At 40.9% G+C, this 25058-nt stretch overlaps 3 protein-coding genes across 8 annotated transcripts in view; 1 reads left to right on the forward strand and 2 right to left on the reverse strand.

The window, feature by feature from the left end:
- dlg5a (discs, large homolog 5a (Drosophila)) overlaps positions 1 to 3236 on the reverse strand; it is a 46829-nt gene extending 43593 nt beyond the window's left edge. The window contains exons 1-2 of one of the 2 annotated variants that reach the window (XM_025060916.1): positions 3152 to 3236; positions 1965 to 2907 (exon numbers count right to left, since the gene is read on the reverse strand). In XM_025060916.1, the coding sequence (XP_024916684.1) occupies positions 1965 to 2268 (304 nt within the window). In that variant the 5' untranslated portion in view covers positions 2269 to 2907; positions 3152 to 3236. Of the gene's footprint in view, positions 1 to 1964; positions 3105 to 3151 lie in introns of those variants that run through there. The other variant, XM_025060917.1, reaches the window with a different exon arrangement.
- Positions 3237 to 6418: 3182 nt separating this feature from the next.
- On the reverse strand, positions 6419 to 14635 carry anxa11a (annexin A11a). Of its 3 annotated transcripts, none has more exons than XM_025060925.1 (15): positions 14488 to 14635; positions 12692 to 13007; positions 11885 to 11939; positions 10504 to 10704; positions 10207 to 10294; positions 9841 to 9935; positions 9619 to 9732; positions 9434 to 9524; positions 9095 to 9174; positions 8753 to 8809; positions 8287 to 8380; positions 8104 to 8199; positions 7216 to 7274; positions 7015 to 7137; positions 6419 to 6530 (listed from the first exon to the last, which is right to left on the reverse strand). In XM_025060925.1, exons 2-15 carry the CDS (start codon positions 13003 to 13005, stop codon positions 6471 to 6473), a joined length of 1527 nt encoding a protein of 508 aa, XP_024916693.1. In that variant the 5' UTR covers positions 13006 to 13007; positions 14488 to 14635; the 3' UTR covers positions 6419 to 6470. The 3 variants fall into 3 exon arrangements, with proteins under 3 accessions (XP_024916693.1, XP_024916691.1, XP_024916692.1); XM_025060923.1 differs by having other exon boundaries at positions 10504 to 10800; XM_025060924.1 differs by having other exon boundaries at positions 10504 to 10800; positions 14484 to 14619.
- Positions 14636 to 16121: 1486 nt separating this feature from the next.
- The window catches only part of LOC103386988 (zinc finger CCHC domain-containing protein 24-like), a 34356-nt gene continuing 25419 nt past the window's right edge, over positions 16122 to 25058 (forward strand). For 2 of the 3 annotated variants that reach the window (XM_008321444.3, XM_025060667.1), the window contains exons 1-2: positions 16123 to 16624; positions 22192 to 22392. In XM_008321444.3, the coding sequence (XP_008319666.1) occupies positions 16379 to 16624; positions 22192 to 22392 (447 nt within the window). In that variant the 5' untranslated portion in view covers positions 16123 to 16378. Of the gene's footprint in view, positions 16625 to 22191; positions 22393 to 25058 lie in introns of all 3 variants that reach the window. The other variant, XM_008321443.3, reaches the window with a different exon arrangement.

A 25058-nucleotide genomic window follows, 5' to 3' on the forward strand; every position in this document is an offset into this window, starting at 1 on the left:
ACCGTGTGTTGTAAAATTACACTGATTTGATTCTCATTATGAAAAATTGCAAAAGGTGATTTCAAGAAAGAATCCACATTTGACATTATGAAAATATATAAACTGATTCTGTGTGACACCAGGTTGGTCCACAATTATTACACAAACCAGGTTTGATACCAGCGTCTCTCTTGTCTAGAAACATTCAAACATAATCTTGGAGAAGGGCAAAGGTAAAATGAGTGAATCAAAATTCAATTTTTTTTAATCACAGTTTTTTTTTGATTTTATGCAAAACACGTCAACCTTCAGATACTGACGTCACTTTGACTTTACTTTATTTATTTTGTAATCAGCTTAACTCTCTCTGGGGGTTTGACTTTAACAACCAGTGTCTGTTCCTTATATCCCATCTATGGTTGATGATGAGGGTTGATACCAGGTCAGGACAGAGTTCATACACACCATGTGTTTCAGATCAGCTTCAGCTGTGTGACAGTGATCTAACAAAATTTATGTTGAGGCAAAAAAAAAAAAAAAAAAACCCCATCAAGCCTCATCTCCACACCACGTTCTCAGTGCTCCCAGCAGGGTCTGGGGGTGTGACTCTGGTTGTGATTATGACTCTGATTCAGAGGTTTAGACTTCGTCTCAGAGCCACAGCACAGCTAACCCTCTGAGGTGGAGCGGAGGAGCCAGTGCAAATCCAATCATTAACACATTGTGTTGCTGACGTTTTGTTTTCCTATTTTTAAAACGCTGGTGTGTGGAGACGCGGTCGTATCCGTGTCTTCAGGAGGTGCACAGATCCACGGTCTACATTTCAACACTCCACCGCACCATCACACCCTGGTGGAGGTCGACACTGAGCCACATGACGGTCTGTGCTACACCCGTTGCCATGGAAACAAGTCGGGCTACCTAATGTACCTGAACCGTGTCCACACATGACTGATGGAGACACGTGAGACTTCCTAATGCATGTCACTCCATTCATCCGGGTTTTTTTTTCCTGTTTCTTGACAGTAAAGACGAGACACCTCCGACAGCAGGAACTGTACATCACGTCAAACACAGCAACATCTTAATGTCATCTGTGTGAACGCAGAGAAAGACCAGGATGGAGAATATCTCATACCAAAAATAGATCCACAGACCAGCAGCTAGATAATGACTTCCTTTGTCAAAACTGTCTCTGGTTCAAATGGTAAAAACGACAGCAGAATATTTTAATCCAATAAGTCTCAAAGTTGGTATCACCGAGACATTACTTTTGTTTTTATGGATTTCAGTAACAAGGTTGGACACAATAGTGCAGCATGTGTAAATTGTTAAAACTGCAATAAAAAAAAACAAAAACACATTTTTGGCTTTTTCATTATGAACCGTATGAATTTCTTACAAACCCAGGGATCTCCTAGTGTCAGAGGTCATGACCTAAAAGGTCATTCTTGTTGCTTCTTTCAAGGAATTTCAAATCAGTGCAGATCTAGGAAATGTTCAAATATAACACAACCATAAACGCAAACCAGATGTGTCTTAAAACAATTGACTATCTTTTGTGTTTTCAGGGGAGGTGGGGGGGGGGGGTTTACTAGGGTCTGGTGATTAATGTAGTTGGCAGGTTAACAGGTTAAATTAATAGGTTTGTGCAACCAAAACTGAGCATGAGCAAGCTGGATGAATCACATCCTCCAAAATGACTGGTCCAAAAACCAAACCAGTCTTGTATTGAAATGATGCTGGTGTTCGAACGTGTCACTAGTTCAACCTGGACCCATATCTACCTGCTCCCCCAGCCCTGATTCGAACCCTGATCGAACTATTTCTGCTGCTGTGTATCACAGTCCACTCATCTCTGAGGGGTTCCAGGTTAAGTACTAGTGCAGTAGTAACAGTAGTAACTGCAGTAACAGTAGTAACAGCAGTAGTAGCTGCAGATCCATGCTTCAGATTTGGCCATTGCAAGTATCCGAATTTCTTACCGGTGTTGTGGGTCACGGGGCCACCGCCGTTGTGGCCGAACAGGGTAGCGTGCAGGTCCGGGTAAGCCTTCTCCAGGGCCACACACAGGTCCAGGAAATGGTCGCTCTCCTTGTTGACCAGCATCTTCAGGAGGTGGTCCACTTTCTCGGTGCTGGAAGAACAGTTCTGGTCCAGCTCGAACCTATCGAGCTGACTCAAGGTCCCTGAGACGATCAGCAGCTCTATGAGCCGGTCCGCGTCTGTGATGGACTCCAGTAAGTTCTGGTGGCACTGGTCGAGCAACTCTTTGTGCTTTGGCTCCATTGCTCTGCCTCTGAATGTAGTTCCGTGTAGCTCCTGCCTCAACAAAACGAACCGAGGGGACGTTTTCAAAATGCCCTCAAAGACCCAAAGTACCGAGTGAACTTATCGAAGCGGTTTGCACAACTTGGCCGGAGCCAGGAGAGCTAATTTTCCGAGCATTTTTCCAAAAGGCACACGGAGCCATGTTTGTTGCCCGGAGCTGTTTTCTGCTCTAAACAGCGGAACATTTTTCCCATCGTTCTGGCGTCAGGGCGGACTGTTACCGTGGCGTCCGCTCAGAACGAGCTCCGGTCCGGACACATTATCTCCGTCCTCCTCTGCAGGAGGGTTTTACGCCAACTACTAAACGAGGGGAAAAAAAACTCCCGTGAAGAAGTCCTCCTCTGCTGCTGGTGGTGCCAGTGCTGCTGCTGCTGCTGCTGCTTCCGCCGCCGCAGCTTTACTCTGCCTCCGCCGCCATGTCTAAGACTCTGAGCAGCTGCTGCTGCTGTCAATCAACGATCTGCCACGGCTCCATATATGGTTAAAGGGGCGGGGTTTAGAGATTCGCTCAAAAACACGCCCGTTTCTTCAATGGGCGGACACACACGTACAACGTGTAGTGGAGTACGATGAAAATGTCAGGCGGAGCAAGAAACACTGAATGGAGAGAGGAAATGTTAGGGATTTTAAAACGCAGATACTTTTGTTCTGTGTGTACAATATTTGGTTAACGACATATATATGTACATACATGAGCAGAGTTATGGAAACAATGGAAGAGAATATAACATTAATATAAATAATAACACCCAACATTTAGTTATCATTTTAAGACAAATAGTAAATCAAATTATTAAGACTTCCAGATAACAGCCACAGTTTGGAGGGTTTTTTTCCTCACGTTTCTCTTTGGTCAAACGGAAGGAGTGGGAGGAGCCAATCCCTGCAGTCATTGGACTGGAAGTATGGGGTACCACACATGGAGACACACAACCATTCACACTAAAACACTTTTGATTTTAATTGGTGATTACATTTCCACAGTGATATAAAGGCAAATTAGCTCCAGGGTTTGTTTGTTTTTAAGCCTGTTTTGATCCCAGGTTTGCTGAGATCCAGTACATACTTGGTTGATCAAGGAATCCCTTCTCTGTAGTTGTTATCTTCTTGATACAGAAAAGTCTGATTCATGAAAAACAAGTTTTTGAAAATCGTTCTCATTTCCCCTTCAAGCTAGCCTTTCACGCTCATCTTCTCCAGCTTTGTCATCAAAGTCCTGTTCGTCCTTTTCTCCTCCATGTACAACTCTTTGGTGGCCTTCAATTTGTCCAACAACTTCCCATTTTCCTCCTTGTTCTTGAAAGCCTCCTCCTTGGCAACACTGAGCTCCTCCTTCAGCGACTTGATCTCCTCATTTCGTGCCCTGATTTGCTCTTTGACACCATTGATGTCGTTCAAATGTTTCACCATCTCCCTGCACTGCTGCTCTATCTCAAAGATGATGCACTCCTTGTTCACCAGGTCCCTCGCCGTGGAGTGCAGTTTCTTCTGCAGCTGCTTCGTCAACCACAGGTTCTTCTCCAGCCTCATGTCGTCGGGCTTGTTCTTGGTCAGATGTTTGGTCTTCTGGATCCTCTGAAGTCTCTCCATCTCCACCTCGATGTAAAAGATTTTGGAACGAAGTTCAGAGAACTGCAGCTCCAGGTAGTCCTTGGAGTCTCTGCTCTTCTGTCTCAGCTCTGCGCACTTGGCCTCGTAGTACGGCAGCTTCTCCTCTGGGGGGAGCCGTTTGTGAGACAGGCGGCGCAGTTGCAGCTCCAACAGCAGCAAAGCCTTTTCCTCTTTCTTCCACTTGTCGGCGACGTACTGCGTCTTCTGAAACATTTTCCTCAGGGTGCTGAATTCTTTCCGCAGGAGACCGATTTCTTCATCTTCATTTGCGTCTTCGTTTGTATTTTCGTCCATACTTTCCTCCTCTGATGCGTGTAACTGTTGTTGATCTGACATCTCAGATAATAAACCTGCATCCAGCTCACTGAAGCCAAAGGAGCTTAACATTTCAAACGCAAAAGCCGCCATTTTTGTACTTGACACCGAACTCTCTTTCCTTCACATGAATTTGCGTGCACAGTTTTAGAACATGTGACAGTCTGCCATCCTCAGAACCAAACATGTGACATCAGGCACCACATCATACATGACATGATGTCCTTTGATGTATGACCACGTGTTTACTTTGATTTTTTTTCTTCTTTTTTGGGGGTTTTAATGGCAGTTAGAACTGATTTTGTTGCAATACTGCCACCATCTGGTCATGTCTGTCACCAATTACATTAAAAATGTACCAAAAATAACGGTTTTTGTTTTATGTCTGTACAGAATTAACTCGACCAACGTGGCTGTGACATCATTATCAGCTGTGTCACGTGGTATATGGTTACCCTGGTGACCACGATGAAATTATGTGTAAAGGATCAGAAGCTGAAAAAAAAACCATGATTTGAAAAAAATCAAATGTCCATTTGTTTCAGTTTCCAGACCTCCATGAACCTGCCTTCATATCAGGGCTCAGTGATGAATATTTGATCAGAGCACGTGGCGTGTGGTGCAGGATTCTGGTGGTTTGGTTCTGTTCAGTTCGTAAAGCTCCGTCACAGCAGAGGGACAAAGAAGGTCAATGTCAGAATAAGACGAAGTGCATGTGTGAATGAGGTCAAGGTCTGGTGGACAGTAAGTAAACCTTCAGACCTTTACCACAGTCTGTACCGACAGCCTTAACTCATCTGTTCACATACAACACCTGACACCATCATCATCATCATCATCATCAATGGTCAAATCCAAGGTTGTCAGATACACACACTTTAAATGTCATTCTGTAAAATTAAACGTAGGTCCAAATCGCAGCAGGTCTTTATTTTATCATCATCACTTCCTGTTCAAGTCCATTTTAAACCAGACCTGATCAGACTCTGGTTCTAGTGACAGACGTACCAGACTTCATCTCATGTGTCTGTGGTACTTTAATGGATGTCATTGATTCACCAGGTTGCCTTTCCTGTACCCCCCCGCCCCCCGCCCCTCCCACCTCAACATCACAGAGATATTGATTGTGGTACAGTTAACATGCACTGTGTTGTACTGTAATCAATGAAGGTACTACACTGCACAGTTACATCATCATCAGTTACATGGTTGATAAGAAATGGAAGTCACATTTCAACTGTGCAACAAAGTCCTGTTTTTAATATTAGGAAAGAAAAAAAAGCATACCTAAAACCAACTGTTTACAGAAAAGATTCCAGATTCCTAGCGGTTGATGACGCCCTCTATTGGCGATAACCATTAACTGAAGTTTTTTTTCGGCATTTAATCTGAGCATTAAATAATGTAGCATTAAACTTTGACGATCTATTCGTGGTTGGTGTTAACGTTTCAGGCTGTATTCAGAGTGTTCTCAGTTTCAGACAGATTTCTATCGGTCTGTTTGTATTTATTGTATTTTGTCATACATCCCAGAATTTAGATTCCGTTTTAATTGAATACTTCTTTTGCTTATATGTAGAAAAAATATATCACATTTCCCACAGTGTTTTCCTTTTTTAATTTTTTTTTAGAGCATTGTCAAGTTAAAAAAATCACATGATACGTACGAAAAGTAATGCTGTGCTGTAGCAATAAAGTATATGTAGGTAACGCACGTGATGACTCAACATTCAGGTTGTATTTCTAAGTACACTAGATTTGCGATAAACATAAAATTGTAAAGACAATTTATAGTATAAACTTTGCAACAATACATTTGCAAACAATGACTTTGGCTTCGTAAATCTCCAGCATTGCTGGACATCCAACAGTAAAATGGCTGATAAACATTCCAGATATCACACATCTGATTGTGTTGCTACAAAAAATAAAAATATGATATAAATATAAACTTCTGAAATTTAAAAAGGTAAATCTCCAGACAAAATTGATTGCATTGTTGTATGTTCAACAAAGTTAACATAAACTGAAAAATAAAAACTTTACTGCATCAAATCTAAAGGGATAGGACATAGCTTTCTTTATATATTTGAGTATATATGTTTGTATATACTGTACGTATATAGTTTTTATGATGGAGTAAACTTGGCAATTAAAGCAGAAAAGCACTGGCACTCATGCATTTTTTTTTTTTTTTTTGCACAAAGCTAACGTGTAGCTCTGACGGACGTTTCTCAGTCGCTGCCTCCACACAGCTTCAGCAGCAGTTTCTTGTAGTCGCCTGACGTGTCGCCCTGTTGATGACAGTTAGATAATAAAAACAAAAATCAACACTGATTAAACCGACAGAGGCAGCAGTGGATCAGAGCCACAGCTTCTGTGAGTGGCCGTGATCCTGCTACTGTCAGAGTTACAGTTCTCATTTTGACTCAATACTTCATAATCTACAGATTAAAATCAGCAGTTTTCCTTTAAGGAAGTATTTATAGTTTAGTCGAGTCATTTCTCAGTGGCCCAGTAGCAAGGTTCACTTCTTACGAGTGCAAACGGTGCCCTCTTGTGGCCATGATGATATGGCTTATATTTTTGACAAGTTTCTAAATTAAGTCACAGGACCAGCCAAGTCACTAGAATAAGCCTGACTTATTGTCAGGAACACACAGTAAATCTAACTGCAGTACTGCTGACAAACAACAGGATCCAAACTTCTAAAAAACGGACAAACACTTTTGTGGGACATCCTCAGTGTAAACCTCAGGATTTTAGGGAGATACTCACAGAGATGTGCGTGTACAGGGACTTTCCGTAGTTTTTGACATACTCCCGACGGATGTCCAACATGTCCACCTCAGAACGGGAGACCATGATCCGGATCAGGGTTGTGTCCTTGGTACCAGCTCCCTGAAGATGAGCATTGATGTCAGTGAGTTGTTCCATGTGGGTCTAATCTTCTCAGTAAATACTGACACACTGACTTACCTTCATGGCTTTGTAGAGTCTCTCAGCGAAGTAGGCTGGGGTGTTCTTAATACACTTGACTGAAAGACAGAATCTTTATTATGACACGTATAAACACTTGAAATAAAAATCAAGAATGAGCTTGAAAAGGAGTGAATGAACAAAATGAAACAAATGTTTAAATATAAAATGTTAAAATATAAAATAAATACCATAAACAAGCAAACAAAAGTTTTCAGATCAGTTTGAGGATTAGTCACTGTTGTTGTGCTGCATGTACCAAGACTGAGCCTCTGACACAGGAGCTTGTTCTCAATATTTCCTAGGTGCAGGCTGCCAACAGAGACAGTCTCCAGTGAGCTCTAACAAAGTCAGTTCTCTCTAACTCCAAACCATTACTTTGAAGTGACGTTCATCAATAACTAGAAACACTACAAAAGTCCACTTATCAAATCATCATAATTGGAATCTTTGTTTTAATAGTTAAGTGCACATAAATAAATGATTAGTGGAGATGATCCTTCAGTCCAAATATTTTCTGATTCACATTGCCCTCTAGTGGACAAAATAAATACAGCAAATTTAAAAAAATCTGAAAAATAACAACAACAAAAAACACATTGAGAAATATTTAAAAAAAGATTGCATTCTTCACTACAAACACACACAGGCAGAGATTGGATGTGAAAACTCCAAACAAAATGGAAGGACAAAAACGTGTTACTGTACCATCAACCTGAGATGTTGGCAAAAAAAAAGAAAACAGAATTCTTTTAACAACAGTTCATTTGATACTGGTCAGATTTAGAGGATATTAGAGGGTGTGGAGGACGATGTTCACAGGGTTCAAGTGTCTGTGTTGAATCAGAATAGGATAACTGGGAGTCCTGTGTGTGTGTGTGTTCTTACCCACTGCCAACATGCCACTCTCCAGGTCTCCAGACATTTCTCTACAGATGCTCTTCTCTATGTCTCTGCCGCTCATCTGCTGGTACTCCAGGAAAACTATACACACACACACACACACACACACACACATCAGTATGATCTGACATTCAAGATTCAAAAAAGTCCCTCTCTGAATGAGGTTACCTGTTCTGAGATGAGGAATACTCCTGGCACACAAAATGGCATTGAACTTGGACTCATCTGTTCCCAGCTTCATTTCTCCTGCAGCGTAAAGAGCCTGAGAGGAGACGAGAGCACACGTGACTAAAACACACACCTCTACATTCTTAATAAATCTACTCTACTGGGACAAACTCAACTAATTCTGGTTGGACAGGAACTACTGGTCCATGGCTGCTCTGTCTGGTCACTTTGTGTCTCCCAATTTGTTATACCACCAAACTGAGTCAAGTCACCATGGCCATGACACTTATTTAATTTAAATGTATTAACCATGAGTTACAATAATAATATTTATTGAGATTAAAAAACTCGTATATAAGAGTGACATGTCCAAGACTTAAAAAACTCGTATATAAGAGTGACATCATCATCATCATCAGCACATCCTAACAATACACAAATAAAAGGTCATGAGTCAGAGGTTTACCTGTGCGTCCTGTTTAGCCACAGAGATGTCAACATGTGGTCTTTCATCACGATTACCCTGTGAAGAAAAGAATAATTAAATCCAATCTTTCCTGGTAAAAAGAAGAGTTTCCATGAAAAGCACTTAGTAAAGTGGTGAATTTGGGTGTGGGTTCAAGTCCACTCTAGGTGTTTTTATAAAAGACATTTTAAACTTAAAATAAAACATTTACATCACATTTTGTTTTGGCCAAGGACAAAAGATCACATTGGAAAAAAGGTAAACAGTTACAAATCACATTTCAAAGCAGTTACGAGGACAAACAATATTTATTTATGCATAAAGACAGTGTGGCGTATGTACCTGGGCCAGAGAGATCAGGAGTCTACGGAAATGACCTGAAGTGTCTCCACTAATGGCGTCCTCCAGAGACCTCTTATATTCTGACAGTGAAGAAAACGTAGATTAAACTTTTTCTGTCATTGCACTTGTCACAGGTACAGAATGAAGACATTAATATAAAGTAAAAACACAAATTTAGATGAACTACATCATCAGATGTGATAGTGATTCATAAACAAATATAACTCTTGACAAGTAGACACTGATGTGGGACAGCTCCCTGGACACAGGGTGGCGCTGCTGTGACATAAACAGAGCAGTGACAGCTCAGTCATCTTATCATCATCTATATCATCTCACCTTGTTTGTAAATTCGGTTTATCTCCTTGATTTCAGCGTTGGAGCGGGAAGACAGGATCTCGATCAGACAGGCCTCGTCGGTTCCTGCTCCCTGTGAGAGGAAAACAATAAGACAGATGTTTCTCTCTGCTCTTCATCCCTTTCTTTTTCACATGGCTCTTTAAATCCTGTCACATGTATTTTACCTTGATGGCGCTATTGAGCTCATAGGCATCAAACTCAGTTGGACTCTTTATCATGGCCATGACCAGCTTCCTAAAGTCTCCAGACAGTTCAGAGTGCAGATCCTTAATCAGGTCCTAGATGATCAAATAACTGTGTGTCAGTACTTCATAGGAACACACTGTGAAAAAACCCAAACACCTGAACTGTCCCTTTAAAACCCGACCATGAACAGGAACTGTTACCTTGCCGTAGGAGGTTTTGTAAGCTTTGAGCAGAGGAACACGCTGTTTGCTGGAGCGACTCCCCAGTAGGTTGATGATGGCCTGCTCATCAGTTCCTGCACAGATGAAGTAAAGACACATGTACGTGTAAATACTGGACCATTTGTTGTGTCAGTACTGACACAGTATTCACAGTGTTGACCGATTAGCAACAACAAAGCTCACATGTGGTAATAACAGTAGTATTTCTGAACATACAGTGAAATCCAATCCTCTGGATTCTAACACAGCTGCCCAGACAGTTTCTATGTAATTAAATATCAAATCTCTTAACAAGTCGTGGCAGGAACAGTGAGGCACGCTTGAAAGAAAGTTCATTCTACTCACCAAAGCCCTTCATGGCCTTTCTCAGGACCTCCACGTCCTTGAGTGGATCAGCTCCAGGGAAATCCTTGATTGTTCCTCTGAATCCTTTCTGATATTAAAGATAAAATTTACCACCATCAAACAAAGTTGATGTAAACTAAGGTTCTGTCTATATCATGTCCATATCGTCGGCTACAATGCTACGGTTTTATGGACAACTTCATTGTAACTCTGCTGTTCAACATATAAATTATATTATATTTAAAGTGATTATTTTTAACCTGGATTAAAAAATAAAGGTTATTCCAAGATCCTCACATTGACAGGTGGCGCTATTGGCATGGCTCCTGCTCCATATCCGGGCATCGAGGGATTTGGTGAGGGGGCTTTTGGGTATCCTGGCACTGGGGCCGGTGCTCCACCAAAACCAGCCATGGGAGTATTAGGTGATGGGGCCTGAGGGTATCCAGGCTGACCCGGGAAGCCCATCCCAGGACCTGCAGGCATAGCGCCTCCTGGCTGTGGGTAAAGGCCATGTGACTGTTGGTTAGGGAAGGAGGCACCGTACCCTCCTGACAGAGGGGTGGGTGGGTACCCCCCAGGGGCTTGAGGGGCCTGTGATTTGAAAAGATTTGGAATGAAACGTCGTGCACAGATGCGCGGAGGCTGTTGTAAGCAAAGCAAAGACGGCTGGTCACACCTGGTTTGGACTAGAGGTGGAGAGAATGGTCCACTGTTTCAAACTGAGGTGACAGTGAGGACGAGCAGAGACGATGAGGAAAATGTTTTAGCCATTTAACAAAAATCTAAATAATCTAAGATAAAAAATGAATTTTAGGAAAATATCTGCTTTTTTTTTTTATCTTTCAACCACCCTTTTCTGACTGAACTGTTTGGATAAGTACATAATACTCACAGCAGCAGGGAGATGTTGAGTCTATTTTGCCTGTACAAATTATATCTTGGGAATGAAATGTTTTAAATACTTTATATGGCTTGACGTGAAGTACTCTGATGAACCAAATAAGGCAGCAATTCCTCAGTATGTTACATGTTGCCTTGAGCTTAAAATGCTTCTTTTCCCAAAGGGCTGTGACATACAGTAGAAGAGTGTGTACTTTACAGAAAGTAGTTACATATACTCATATCTGCAGACACAGAATTAAAAATCACAAAACAAGGAGGTGGACTTATTCCAGAAATATTCCAAAGATATGTCACACAAGTCAATAGTTAAGTGGCTCACATCTGTTGTTCCTCATGTCACCACTAGGATAAAAGAATCTCCCTTTAATGTTTCTGCTGTTTTACACAATCAGAAACTGTCCAAACAAAGTGTGGCTTTGACTTTTAACAGAGTTGAAATGATACAAGTTAACAAAAGAGAAAAGTCTTAAACAGAAGCACAAAATAAGGTTTACAAAACATGCATTAGAATCAAGTATGAAGTGTGTTTTTCATGCAAATGATGAAATGGGTGCAGAGAGAACATGGCCATGCTACAGGGTCAAAGGAGGGAACCTTGGGAGAAATCTTACCGTAACTCTTCCACAAATTGCTGTGCAATTCATTCTAACTGGAATATTTATTGCCATCGTCTACTGATATCATTATGAATTTATATCATGTTCCATATAAATACACCCAACAGTCCCTGATGTGCAGGGAAATTATGTTGGTCTTGAAACCAAAAACTTACCATTCCAGCATTGAATCCAACGTTGGGATAACCACCAGTAGGTCCACCGCCCCATTACACTGAAGAAGAAGAAGAAGAAGAAGAAGATGATGACAACATGTCAGGCTGCATCAACACTGCTGTGAACTGTACTGTATTTGTTACAGTAATGACCACCAGCTGCTCCAGATACCAAGTGTATACTGTTATGATCAGGAACATTATTTGACACAACTCTAAAAACGCACCACCTATTAAACAAAAGTTTTAATCAAATCTTTGTTAATCAAGAAAATATTTGCATGACTTCTGACAAACAGACATGGTAAGAGCTGCTGTCTTTTAGGGAAACAACCGTTTTTTAAATTTCCATGTAGTTTACATGCAGGTGAAAGAATGGTGGACTGAGAATAAGAGCACTGTGAACGAAGCACCGTGAGGCCTGCTTCTCCTAGCAACAGCAGAGGTTTGTTTGTTTTCAGTGAGGGAAAAAAACTCCACTCTGTCCACAGTCAGTCTCATGATTGCTGTTTCCCCACACACAAAACCGTTTCACTCTTTCTATGATCCCAAACAAAGTGTCAGGATGGTAGAATCAGATTGTCTGTGTTCATGCAGACAGACTGACGTGTTAGAAACAAATGACTGGTATTAAAGTCACAACAGCTGAGTTAATCCATTTAATGCAGAATTCAGAGTTTCTTTTGGGAAATGAAATCACATTTTAGCAGGAAGGTTCCCTGTATTTCAATGTTCTTCTCTCAAATGTTTCACCACTTTTGTGTGGACTCTGCTAAAGACTCCCATGTAGCTGTGCTGTGTCCAGACCTACCTGTAGGTGGCCCTTGTGGGTAGCCTCCAGCCTGAGGTGGATAACCTCCTGATTGTGGTGGATAACCCCCGGCCTGTGGAGGGTAACCCCCGGCCTGTGGAGGGTAACCCCCGGCCTGTGGAGGGTAACCCCCGGCCTGTGGAGGGTAACCCCCGGCCTGAGGAGGGTAGGCACCGGGTTGAGGTGGGTAGCCCCCTGCCTGGGGAGGATAGGCTCCTGGCTGAGGTGGGTAAAGACCGGGCTGAGGGGGATAAGCTCCTGGCTGCGGTGGGTATCCGCCTGCCTGAGGGGGGTATCCAGGGTAGCTCATTGCTTTAAACATCAGACAGAACACAACACAGTTAAATAGCGTTCACTATTTAGGTTAATCATTAATCAGCCCAGTTCAGGCAAACCCATTTTATCTTTGAATGATTAGCAACACTGCTCTGTTTACTCAGGGGGATGTGGTGCTACTTAAATATCTCAATCATTTCAGGGGTAAAAAAAGTGCTTTCAGCAGCACATGTCAGATTAAGATAAGATGTACTTTTCTTAAACCACAGAGAGAAGATTCAAATTAGCTAAACAGAGGAAGAACAGATGCAAAACGTAAGACAAGATACACAAGAATGTAGAAATACTGTTAACAAAAATAGCCAAATATTGACTTATAGAACATAAAACATAATAAAAACACAACTGGTAATATTCTGTTCATCCAGACTGGGTAAAGGTAAGGACTCTATTATATTCTGTTCCAAAGTGTGAATTGTTTTGAAATTATGACGACTATAATTTACCAAATTGTGTCCCTTTGTTTCAAATAGACTTACATTTATTAAGTATTATTAAGGTGATTGTTTATGTGACATTATCTGCAAACTGTATTTTAAGAGAAGTGAAATAAATGTGTGAAATAGTTCAATGGTCCATATGGCTTTGGTCATGAGACAAAAGAAGAATGTCATCTTCCACTGGAAGAACTGAATCACAGCTCCCTTTGCACCGACTAGTAATTAGTAGTATTACCAGTACTTACTTAGTACACTGTACTTGGTTAGTACACTGTTAACCGTTTGATACAAGCTCATGCTAACACTCCTCCTGTCAAAATCCCGTACACATGAATGGATGTTGTGACGTCATTTGTCGTCGAAGGAATGTCATTTCGACAGCGGAATAACCGAATCATGTGTATCTCTGGTTTAGCTTCTGGCCTATATGTGTTTATTAAAAACAGTTCCTCGTAGTTACAACACAGTTGCTGTTTGCTATTAGACATTGCTAACACAGCCAGTGTTATCGATCTACTCGTTTTTTAGTTCTTAAAGCAGTAAGATAACGAACAAATAGACTTCAAACTGTGAGACGTGAGCAAATAATAATAATAATAATAATAATAGTAATAATGAGAAACTTTGTTTTGTTGCAAAAAAAAAAAAAGATTTTAAAATCACCCTCAAGACGTCTGCTCTGCAGCTGCTTTACTTTACCGAGCTCAGCTAACGTAGCATTTCATGCAGGGGAGTTATACGTGGATTAATTAGCAAAAATAACGTCAGTTTACAAAACTAAATGTTAACGAAAACGACATTGTCGAAGTATTAAAATGTAACAACAAACGTAGTGATATAAAAACTGTTTTCAAGCTCTGCAGTACGTCGACAAAATACGACTTCGGAAGAAAAAAAACGGCTGCTAACGGCTAACAACTGTTCCTTTGAGTTCGCCTTTGAAAACACCACGTCTCGGTTGTTTTTCGTTTTGTTTTAATTTAATAAACGACTTAGTTCTGTTTTTACTCACTTACTGTTTTCGTTGACTTTTTTTTCCCCTGCCTGTCGTTTCCTGGTGTGGCAGTCGAAGTAGTTTGGCCGTATTCAAGTAGAGAGGGTGGGACTCAGAGTTTCCATTTATAGAGAGACAGCGATCACCACCTACTTTGGCTTCCCCACAAACTGAAAGGTGACAGACCGGTGTCATGGCTTCCCCACAAACTGAAAGGTGACAAACGGGACGGAAGGTGTCCTTGTGACGTCACAAGTAAACAAACACGTGGATTTATTTTTTTTTTTTGGTGGCACGATGGAAACTGTGACACACGGACGTCGTCTAACAAAGCGGTTGTCGATATTTTATTGCACAGCATGTAAAGATTCTTTTCTCCCAGTCATTGACATACAGTACATGTTAGTGGAGACGAAGGGTGGGGCACAGGGGCGACCCCAAGGCCCGAGGTGGCCAGTAGGGGGTGGGGGGTGGGGGTGGACGGCAGAGGGCAACAAAAAGTAAATACGACATACTTTGCTATCTGTCCACTGATGTTAACAACCAAAAAAAAAAAAAAAAGCATATAAAAGCATATATGTTCTTTGTTCTTACACAATTTAAACGTTATGCCTGTAAAACCACATGATTCGAAAGTTTGATGGGAGATATAGCTTAAATGTATGACCAAAATATGTGTGATTAATGGATAAATTACCCCACAAAATAGAAAACATTATAACTTATCAAACATTAACCCGTTTTCTATTTTTTAAAATAAAACAATTAATTCACAAAAAAAAAAAGAGAAAATGATGCCAGTTAAACTGAAACATTCTTAATAAAGCATTTATGTTCTTTGTTCTTACACAATCAAGTAAAAATCAAGTAAAAAAGTGTCAGAAACAGACAATAAAATGATGATGTAATGGTGTCACCTGAGCGACTTGTTTTACCTCACACCACGTCACTTTGGCCTCCAACTTTTTCCAAGATGTCATTTCAGTGACTAAACCTTTATGGTACACACCTGATAACATGGGCATGTCTCTCGTGTAAATGTACTTGTAGAACATATACCACAAGAGGGAGCCATTAAGCTTTTAACTTACAATGCTAAGGTTTACTCTGTAGCAGATGAACTTGAAGAATTTGGCATTGATTTCTTTTATATATAGCCAAAAAGAACAATACTCTTTTCAATAGTGTCTTAATTTCTTTTTCTTTCTTAGTTCAAAGTTTTTCAGGCAGCAAAAAAGAGAGAAAATATTATTGAAAGGATATTTAGTTGGGTGTGTGATGAATCAGTGACTTCAATATAGGTGGTTCCTGCCCTTGTCTTCACTGGTTCGATTCCTAATTCTAATTTATGGGTCTTCTTTTTCTTTTTCGTCTCAGACTAGACAATGTGCACTGTATAGTGTGGGCCTCCTGTCAGTGGCCACTGACCTGATCAACATGAGGTCAACTATGAAGGAGATCACCCTGGAAAACCTATAACGTTTGGCAGGGCTTTGAGTCCAAATTTGTTTCCTAAAAACTGTCAATGAGTGATCCATTGGTGTCCTGGACTTCTTGGCTGCACGTGCTGAAATATTCACACGCACAAGACGCCGATTGGCTGGCGTCCTCTGTGACGTAGAGACGCTCTCATTCCATATGCAGAGCGCCTCTCCGTGGCCGCTGTAATAAAGGCAGATAGCGGACCATGGGGAGCAGAGGGAAACTTTTTCATACAGACATGTCAGAGATATGACTTTCCAGAGACAGCCAAGTGGGACGAGGCTCCCGGCGTGAGGAGGAGAAGCAGAGTAGGAGAAGGAGGAGAGGATCGAGTAGCGGAGCTCAGCTGTGGCTTCAGCCGGGGATCAGGACAGAAAATTAGGGGAGAGAGTTGGAAAGAAAACGTCAGGCTTGGCCGTCCATGCTGAAAGATGAGCCTGTTGTCTGCCATAGACACCAGCGCCTCCGTGTACCAGCCTGCGCAGCTCCTCAACTGGGTCTATCTGTCCTTACAGGACCCGCACCACCAGACCAGCGCCTTCGACGCCTTCAGACCGGACCCCAACTCCTCCTCACACCCGGATCTCAACTTCAGCAAGACTCCCGGAGCTGCGGAGCTCGGCTCGTCCCTCAACTCCAACTATCTCAACAACTTCTTCCAACTGCAACGCAACGAGGTGACGACTTAGACTTTTTACTATAATTATTGCTTTTAATTGTATTTATATTAGCCATGTCTGGACTGTTGCCAACTTTCTATCTTCATTATAAACGATCACACGGATTTACAGACGCCAGTATTAGAAATGAAGGTGTCGTTGATTTGGAGATAGCTACATTTTCTATATATTTTCCACCACATTCCATTAAATGACTCGATAAAAATGTATTGATTGGCTTTGCGATTCCTGAGTAGAAAATTGTCCATTCCGGCTTCTGTAGCACACACGGCTCCGATGACGTTTTCCATGTCGGGCATTTCTTGTAAAACAATTGTATATCAAAGTTTAGAAAATGATTATTTAAAAAAATAGTTTGTCCTGAAATGTTAAAAAACAAGTTAAGTATTTTTGTCATGTTTAATAACTAACCCTTTAGTTAATAAACATAACAAAAAAAGCAAAGTTAGCCAAAATAGACAAGTGCAACAAAGCTAAATGTTACAAGCTAAATGTACAAAAGCCATTACGCAAAAATCAATAATAAACAAACTCCTAAGACTAATTGGAGTTTTTTAAAATATAGATAAAAAAACATATAGACAAATATTGTTTGTTAAAGTAGTGTCAGCGTTGCAATAAAAAACAAAACAAACAAAAAAACCCATTGTAAAGCTAGCATATAGCTAGAATGTTGTTAAACATGTGGCAAGATATGTCTGAACAACAGCTAGTCCAAAAATATAGAAACAATTGATAGACGTTAGTTTAAGTAATTCTGCTTATTTTGTGCGTTTCGTATTATTGGATTTACTTAAACAACATTAAATGACCAAAACAGCTAACAGTGCATTTCATGAGAAATAAGTGTTTGTGGGTTATGAGGGTTTTTTTCTTACATCTGATATTATTCTTCCTTCTTATGGAGTCAATTGTCATATAAGATTTCAGTCTTCAAGTGGCACATCATAAGAAGTCACTAGGACTGTATGTTGGTGTGCAGCCTTTATGGATCATGACCCAGTCTCTGGGACTGACTCTAAGTTTGTGGGTGCAGCAAAAAAGGGGGCGTGGTCAGATACAGCACAGTTCTGCAGTATCAGGTTTGTACATTATCAGCATGTTTGTCCCTAAAATTACTCCTGTGCTACAAAAATAGATAATATGTAAACAAGGAGCGACGTTGTTTGCATGAGCAGGTCTATTTGAAGAAGAGAAGAGACAGCAGACCTCAGCAGGAGGCTGCACAGAAGCCTGCTGGGAAATCTGTCTGCCTTCAAACATTCAGTGTCTCTGGAAATCACATAAACACTCTGAGCAGAAGTTCAGTGGACAGTGTGCAGCTAGTGAGTGAGCAAAGCTGCCCAAAACTTCATGTTCACGTTTTTGTTTTTTACAAGGAACTCAATGGTTCTTTCTTGGAAATGTTTCCATGTGTTTCTTGCTGCGGTGAAAGTTCTGTAAAAATTATGCAAAAACGTTGTTGTGTTTTTGTGGATTCCTTCTTTTACTGGAAGTATGAGGAGGTTTGGTCAGGAGAGAAAAAAAACTGTGGGTGTCACAAATGTTGTAAAAATATTGAAGCTTAATTGACCAGGTTAGTCTCATGTGACTAACTCTCTCTTTTAGAAGAGAGACGTGACCTAACACAGGTCAAACAAAAGAACAACAAACAGTTGACAAGTGCATAAAATCAATTGACCTGGTAACGGATAAGAGGATGAAAATGGATGGATATATGTTTTTCTTTCCTGATGTAAAAACCAAATTAGGTTTTAATTTAGAGAGAAAGTTGCAAAATAATCCAAACTAATTTCAACTAGTTCTTTATAGCATTGCCTCCCAGTCCAATGAAGAACAAACTGTTTTGGGGACTTTAAAAGTTGGAGAAGCACCAAGTTCATTTGACCTTTCTTAGTTCCTGACATTATCCCTAGTTCCTGGTACTAGTTTGTGAGGTAGAAAAGTGCCTTTTGTTTTATGTTGTTGTAGGACTTGATTCTTTAAACTAAAGAAAACACCATCGTAGGACTGATGAAGTTCCTACCATCCAGTACCAGTTCTGGTGCTGACCTCGGAGGCCCCTCTGTTTTTGAAGTAATTCAAGACGAAACCGTCCTGAGACCATCCCTGCTGCACATACACATTAGTCATTACATTACACACCATTGTGTAATGACATTCAGTCCACACGAGTCTAACCCCAGTCTGGAAACAGTTTGGGGAGTGCTGGTGGAGGTGGGGCGGGGGTGGGGGCAGTGGGTGCATTTTGCAACCTCCTGTAACGGCTCCAGCCAAGTAAAATAAACAAGTGCAGGGATCTGATTATGCAACGAGTGATGCCAAATGTGCTTGTTGTTGTTGAAGTGAAGGATCACGCAAACAAGTCCAGGACAAAAGGAGAAAAATTAATGGATTAAAAAAGTCGGCTGTCAGCTGTGGATAAATGTATTTTATGTTCCTCCCTCTCTGCCTGCTTTCATTTCACTGTTGTATCGTGTGTATTTTAACAGTGTGTGTCAGTGTGCACTGAAGAGGAACGGCTTAAGAATTAGCCTGTGGCTAATACACACGTGTTGGGTGGAATATTGATGTTTTTGAAAGAGGCTTCTTTGCCCCTCTGATATTTATGACCAGTGAAAGCTTTAGTCAGTTTTTACTGAATTTTAATTTTTGAGTAATGTTTTCCTTTTTCCGGCTATGACTAGGTCGTGGCTAACGAGTGGCTAGTTTTCTTTGACTTGTTTGGTTCTGCCCTCAGGTCATCGCTGCATTATTATTATTATTATTTTTATTATTATAGTTTGTCTATATTTGCTCAAACATTCAACGTGTCCTGACTATTTTGTAAATGTTCATTGTCGCTTGCTAAAAGTTGATCTTCATTCACGTAATTTAGCCCTTGCTTTGCCTTTCTTTGTAGCAGATTGTTGCTAATATTTTATTATCTTCATCATTGATCCATTTTATGTTACGGACTTTTACCCATGCTGCCTGTTTAATCACCTGTTTTTAATTAGTTTGATTGTCTGTGATGATTTCTCCCGTCATGATGTCGTCTCCACTGCCGTAGGCATGTACGTTTTCTGTACGTTATCTGTACGTTTTCTGTACGTTATCTGTGCTACGGAAGCCTAACTGGACACGTTTTTGCTGGCAGAGAGTTCCATTTCTGTCCAGTTCGATTCCTTTCAAGTCTGAGTAGAAGATCAAGTTCTTAACATGACATTAATAACTGTGGATCTGCAGATAATCTTGTGTGAAACAAGCTGTGAATCCAGGTTGTGGTATCGCTGCATACCGCAGCTTGGCGTTAAAGACATCAGTGTGTGTGATTGCTGCCTGCTGTTCAACGCCTCACACCTGTAGCTGTGAAAACACTCACACACACGTGTGAGTGTGTGTGTTTTTGTATGCAAATCCAAACAAAATTAGCTTTTTTGTGACCTGTGTATGGTAACCTTTGACCACAGCCCTAAACCTGATTAAAATGTTTATCCTCTGATCATTCAGTAACACTGGGCACGTGCCAAGGAGTAAACAGGAAGTAGATTTCCTCCGCTGCGGTTGATGAGTTAAACCCCTTTTAAAGGCCACTTTAAAAAAAAACACTAACATCTGCTGACATCTGGCTTTTCTCTGCAGAGGGAAAAGAAACAACTGTGTCAACCGTTGATGCAATAAATGTGGGTTTTTATCAGCTGTCCTTCTGACTCACAGGTGGACGGGTCATTCAGCAACAACAGATACATTCACTCACTTTCTTGTTCTCTTTATACACCGGACGATTTTTTGGTTTTTGTCACAGAAGTTCATAGAGAAGATCAGTGACTTTAGCCCAGTGCATTAGGGGATCTGTTGGTCTACTGTGACCTGAGGTGAACCAATAGGAGTGCCTTTATCTGTGAGGGAGCCTGTGATTGGTTAAAATGGCCCATCATGGACTGATGTTTTTCCAGTAACCAATACTTTGAAGTGTAATGTTTCTCACCTGACCTCATTTTTATATAGCTAATATTTGATATATATATATATATAAAAACAACTGGTAAAAGTAAACGGAAAGTTAACGCACTGCCACGACGGTCATGTGATCACGTCGGTCTTCTAACTTTGAAAGCACTAAAAGTCAGAGCTTTATCTTCATCTGCAGTGAGATTGGCTTCCTAACCAGCTCCAGCTTCGAGACTCGTGTTCATCCATTACACAGAGTCATCGTAAATCAAACTTTATGGCGCTGCGGCTTCTTGAGTTTTCCTTCTAGCATGTGTTTTATGTGTTCTCTCTGTTACTGTGCTGCAGTCTAACGGCTCTGTTCAGAAATGTACACGACGTGTATAGAACAGTCCTTTTTAGGATTGTTTAAATATTTACACAAATAAAACGAAGAGAGAAACTCTGCTGAGTTCATGTCCTTAGAACTGATTAAAAAATTTGACTCCATCTTCCTGTTGGCAGCCCGGTTCAACCCGGGCCGCTGGATGAATTTGAATGTGAAAAAATCCACAAACCTTTCATGTTAGTGAAGTTTTGTCAAATTATATTAAATATTATAATTATATATTCATTCAATATGAACATGTTCAATTAAACCTGAGCTTATTTTAAGAAAAACATGGACCAAAATGAGTTTGACACCCCCTGCTGTAGGCACTAAGCTGTAACGTATTTGAAAAAATACCAGATACTGAAAAACTGCTGAACTAACAGTTAGAAAAAGCGTTGACTGTTTCCATACAGTCGGACTGTTAAACCGTCTGACGTTAAACCGTCAGGATCAACCCTTCTGTTGTGTCTGCACTGAACAGAGAAAAAAAAACCATGAATGAGCAGAGGAACTGCAGGCTGCAGTCTTTCACGTTATTGATATTCATAGAGCATCTTCCCAGAATCCACTGGGGCCCGTGTGGCCGTGTGCAGCCTGCAGACGCTGACCGCGGCCAGTTCACCACCGTCCAGTCCAGCTGACAGAGCTGATGTTCCACAGGCCGAGGAGGGAACTTGCCTGCTGACTTGTTTACAGTGACTCATCCTCAGTCAAGTCCTGTCTCCCTCCGAGGACACGCTCAGTACTTTTCCAGCTCGTGAACACAGCTGGGCCTCTGTCCACATGTTCTGAATTTAATGATCTGGGAGGGTTTTTGTGTCTCGCACAAGAGAAAATGTGACAAAAAAGGAAATTGGTGATTCATACTGGCACTGGCCGACATTCAGAGCAGGAAATCAATATTCAGTGTGATTTTCTTAGAAACAGCTCATTGGCCGCAGCCTTGTTTATCTGTCCTTGACCGCAGAAAGCTGAACTGTTGTGGTGGAACCGATTTAAACCAACTTGTAGTTTCTTAGAATAAAAGGGATAAAATCACACCTCCAAAAATATTCTAAAATCTTTCAGACAAACCGTGAGCCAAATCCAGCCAGACAAACTTTCCAATCCACCTCGAAACTGGATTCCAAAATAAATATGAATGAATAATATAAAGACAAAAAAAACCAAAAAAATATGCTTAAAACCTGCTACTACAGATGGTAAATGTGAAGGTTGTGGTGTGGAAACCTAACACTGTCCAACCTTCGTCTTACAGGCATTAAACAACAACGTGTATAAGAACGTTTCTCCGTACGGCTCCCTGAACAACATCGTCGATGGACTCAACTCCCTGACGGACCATTTCTCAGACCTGTCCCTGTCGTCAGAGCCCAGAAAACCCAACAAAAGACCACCACCCAACTACCTGTGCCACCTGTGCTTCAACAAAGGCCATTACATCAAGGACTGCCCTCAGGACACACACATACCTGTACACAGTGCTCTGAAGACAGTCAGTAAAAGGTTGAGGTACAGTTGAGTAACTGAACTAGACCAAAGGACTCTTTGGTCCGTTTGAGACATGCAGTGTTTCCTGTTAGCAAGTTAGCTTGCAGCCAGTGATGAATTGATGGTTTGTAAGTGAGATTAAACTCTGCTGTGCTTTAATCATGTAAACTGAAAAAAGTCCAGCTCCGAGTCTGATTTGTATTTTTCTGTGTTTGAGTCGGACTAGTTTGGGACGTATTTTTGGATTTCTCTGATGTTGTGTACATGTTGACTTGCATCTCTTAGGAGACAGAGCTGTTTTCCCCCAGATTTTAACTTTAAGGGCTTCACACCAGGACCTGATGGTAATAGACGTTGTGCTCAATTTAGCCCCGGCCTCGTTGTCAGCCTCCCCCGTTTTGGATCTGCTTTGACCTACTTGTTGAACAGGGTGGCCTCTGTCTTCTGCAGTGTGAACGTGTGTGTGTGTGTGTGTGTGTGTGTGTGAATCTTAACTGGCCGATACACAGACACACTACAGTACATGACTTCAGTGTCTTATACCCATGGTAAATAAATGGTTTAGGTTAATTTCAGGGTCAAAGGTGAAGCTGTGAGTCTCAGCACATGGCTCATCATGCTAGCAGCGCTAACAGGTATCATGATGGTTACCATGTTAGTCATTTTGCTGTCAATACTAATTACATTTTTAAAAATTTATTTTATAAATATTTAGGTGTTAAAATCTGCAAAACAGGGAAGTTTAATAGAAACACTGTGAACAAAAACGCTGTTAAATTGTATAGATTGAACCGGTATATAAAAAACAAAGTGACCACACACACAGGCAGCGGTGTAGCAGGTGTTTCAGTGTCTTTGTAGCTAAAATCATCGACTTTCTTTGGCAAAATGATTGTGTTCACAGAGACACATAATTTAGAGAAAGAAAGTGAAGAATAAGTTCTTCAAACTCATTTTCTCAATGGACTTTGGTGAGGGTTCTAAAGCTGAGGTTCTCAGTTTAAGACCAAGTCCAGAAGCTGTCAGTAAATACACGGTCTTCGCAGGAAACAGCACTTACGCAACTATGGCTGTTTGTTTTTTTGTTTTTTTTTCCTGCATGTTGTTGAAGGAGGAATGGACCATGAAATTGCTGTGGTGTCAGTGTGGTGTGATAAACTTCATGCTCTCTGATTCTTTTGCATGGAATGGTAACGAGGAGCAGATGTGAGATTAAAATGCTTTGACTTGTTTTTTACGACACGTGAAGACTGATCTCTGGAGGCCGGTAAAAGACCTGCGCGATGATGAAATATCTCTCGGTCAGCTCCAAACTCCGATGGGTGGGAATTAGATCATCAAGTCAGAATTCCAGAGGGAAATGTTTGGACCGTACAGTATCATTCAACATGTTACATTTGCCCTTTTCCCTCCCTGTCAGGGGCATCCAAACTGTTTTCAAGGGGAGTCCAGATTGGATTTTGTAAAAACATTGGAGCTGAGGGTCAGCTGCTCCTCCTGTGATTGGTTAGACTGTGATTAAGATGTCATGTGATGAGTGACACGTGTTGGAACTGTTTTCATTCAGCACCTCACACTTGATTCTGAAAGATGAACTGGTGCATCTTCAGTAACCGCCCTGATAGCTACATGTTATCTAAGGTGATAGCTCATTGATTTTGGAAAATAATTAGTCAAGTGTTAGCAAAGAAAAGCTTTAACTTAACAGAAAATACAGAAAAATATTAGGGACAACTCAGTGACTGAATATAAAAGCAACAAACAGAGCTAACAGCGACGCCAAGAACTTGCTATCAATTATATCAGGGATATCTTTAAATATATATAAAATGTAAAATAGAAGTAACAATAACAGTTAGCCCTCCTGTTTAAAGGTGTAGTTTCTGATTTATTTCACTCTTGTCCAGACTTTCCTGCCAGAAAACAGAGGTTTTGTGGGTTGTACATTTTTACAGGTCTAATTCTGTTGATGATGTTCCTTTAAAGTACAGATCGGCCAACACTTGTTCTCTGATCACTTCGGTGCCCGTTTTTTTTTTTTTTGTGGTATCTGTCTGCTGTGGAATGTGTCTGAGGATAAATGCCCGTCTTCCCCCAGCAGCACTTTGTCCTGACCAGAGCTGCTTTGCCAGAGAAAACACTCCATCTTCACATTCAGGTCCAGGACAGGAAGTCACACTCTGATGACATGTGCAGTCCTTCCTGTCGTGTTTTCTCCCTGCTCTTTGAATTCTGTCCACCATGGATTCAGACAGATGTATTTATTATGACTCCGTATGTGTTAGTCCACTCTGTTGAACAGGCCTTTTTGAACGTCACACTTCATAATGCCGTCTTTAAAACATTAAGTAAAAAAACTGCTACAAATTAGCCAAAGGGTTAGTTAAAACTTGAATAGATACTGTAAAAAATAAAAAGTAAAAATAAAATGGAAAAAAGTCAAAACAAAACACAGAGTTAGCCAAAACAAAGCCTGAGTAACTGCTAACTAAAGTAAGCCAATACACGGTTCCGATTAGATTTGGTGAGTTCTGGCAGAACCACTAACAGGAAAATAAATGTTTCTCAACATTTGATAACAAATTCAAAGCCTCCTCTGGTGAGCAGCTCCACTTCTTCAACAGTTCTGTAGAT

The sequence above is a fragment of the Cynoglossus semilaevis genome, chromosome 12 (assembly GCF_000523025.1).
Source record: "Cynoglossus semilaevis isolate Cse_v1.0 chromosome 12, Cse_v1.0, whole genome shotgun sequence".
Classification (NCBI taxonomy): Eukaryota; Metazoa; Chordata; class Actinopteri; order Pleuronectiformes; family Cynoglossidae; genus Cynoglossus; species Cynoglossus semilaevis.

Excerpts from the sequence above, each read along its gene's own strand:
- anxa11a (XM_025060923.1), bottom strand. The coding sequence starts at position 13,005 with ATGAGCTACCCTGGATACCCCCCTCAGGCAGGCGGATACCCACCGCAG. Across the intron at positions 8,810-9,094 it reads TCCTGATCTCTCTGGCCCAG|GGTAATCGTGATGAAAGACC; the intron begins GTACATACGCCA and ends TTTTCTTCACAG. Across the intron at positions 6,531-7,014 it reads CCCTGTACACGCACATCTCT|GGCGACACGTCAGGCGACTA; the intron begins GTGAGTATCTCC and ends TGTCATCAACAG.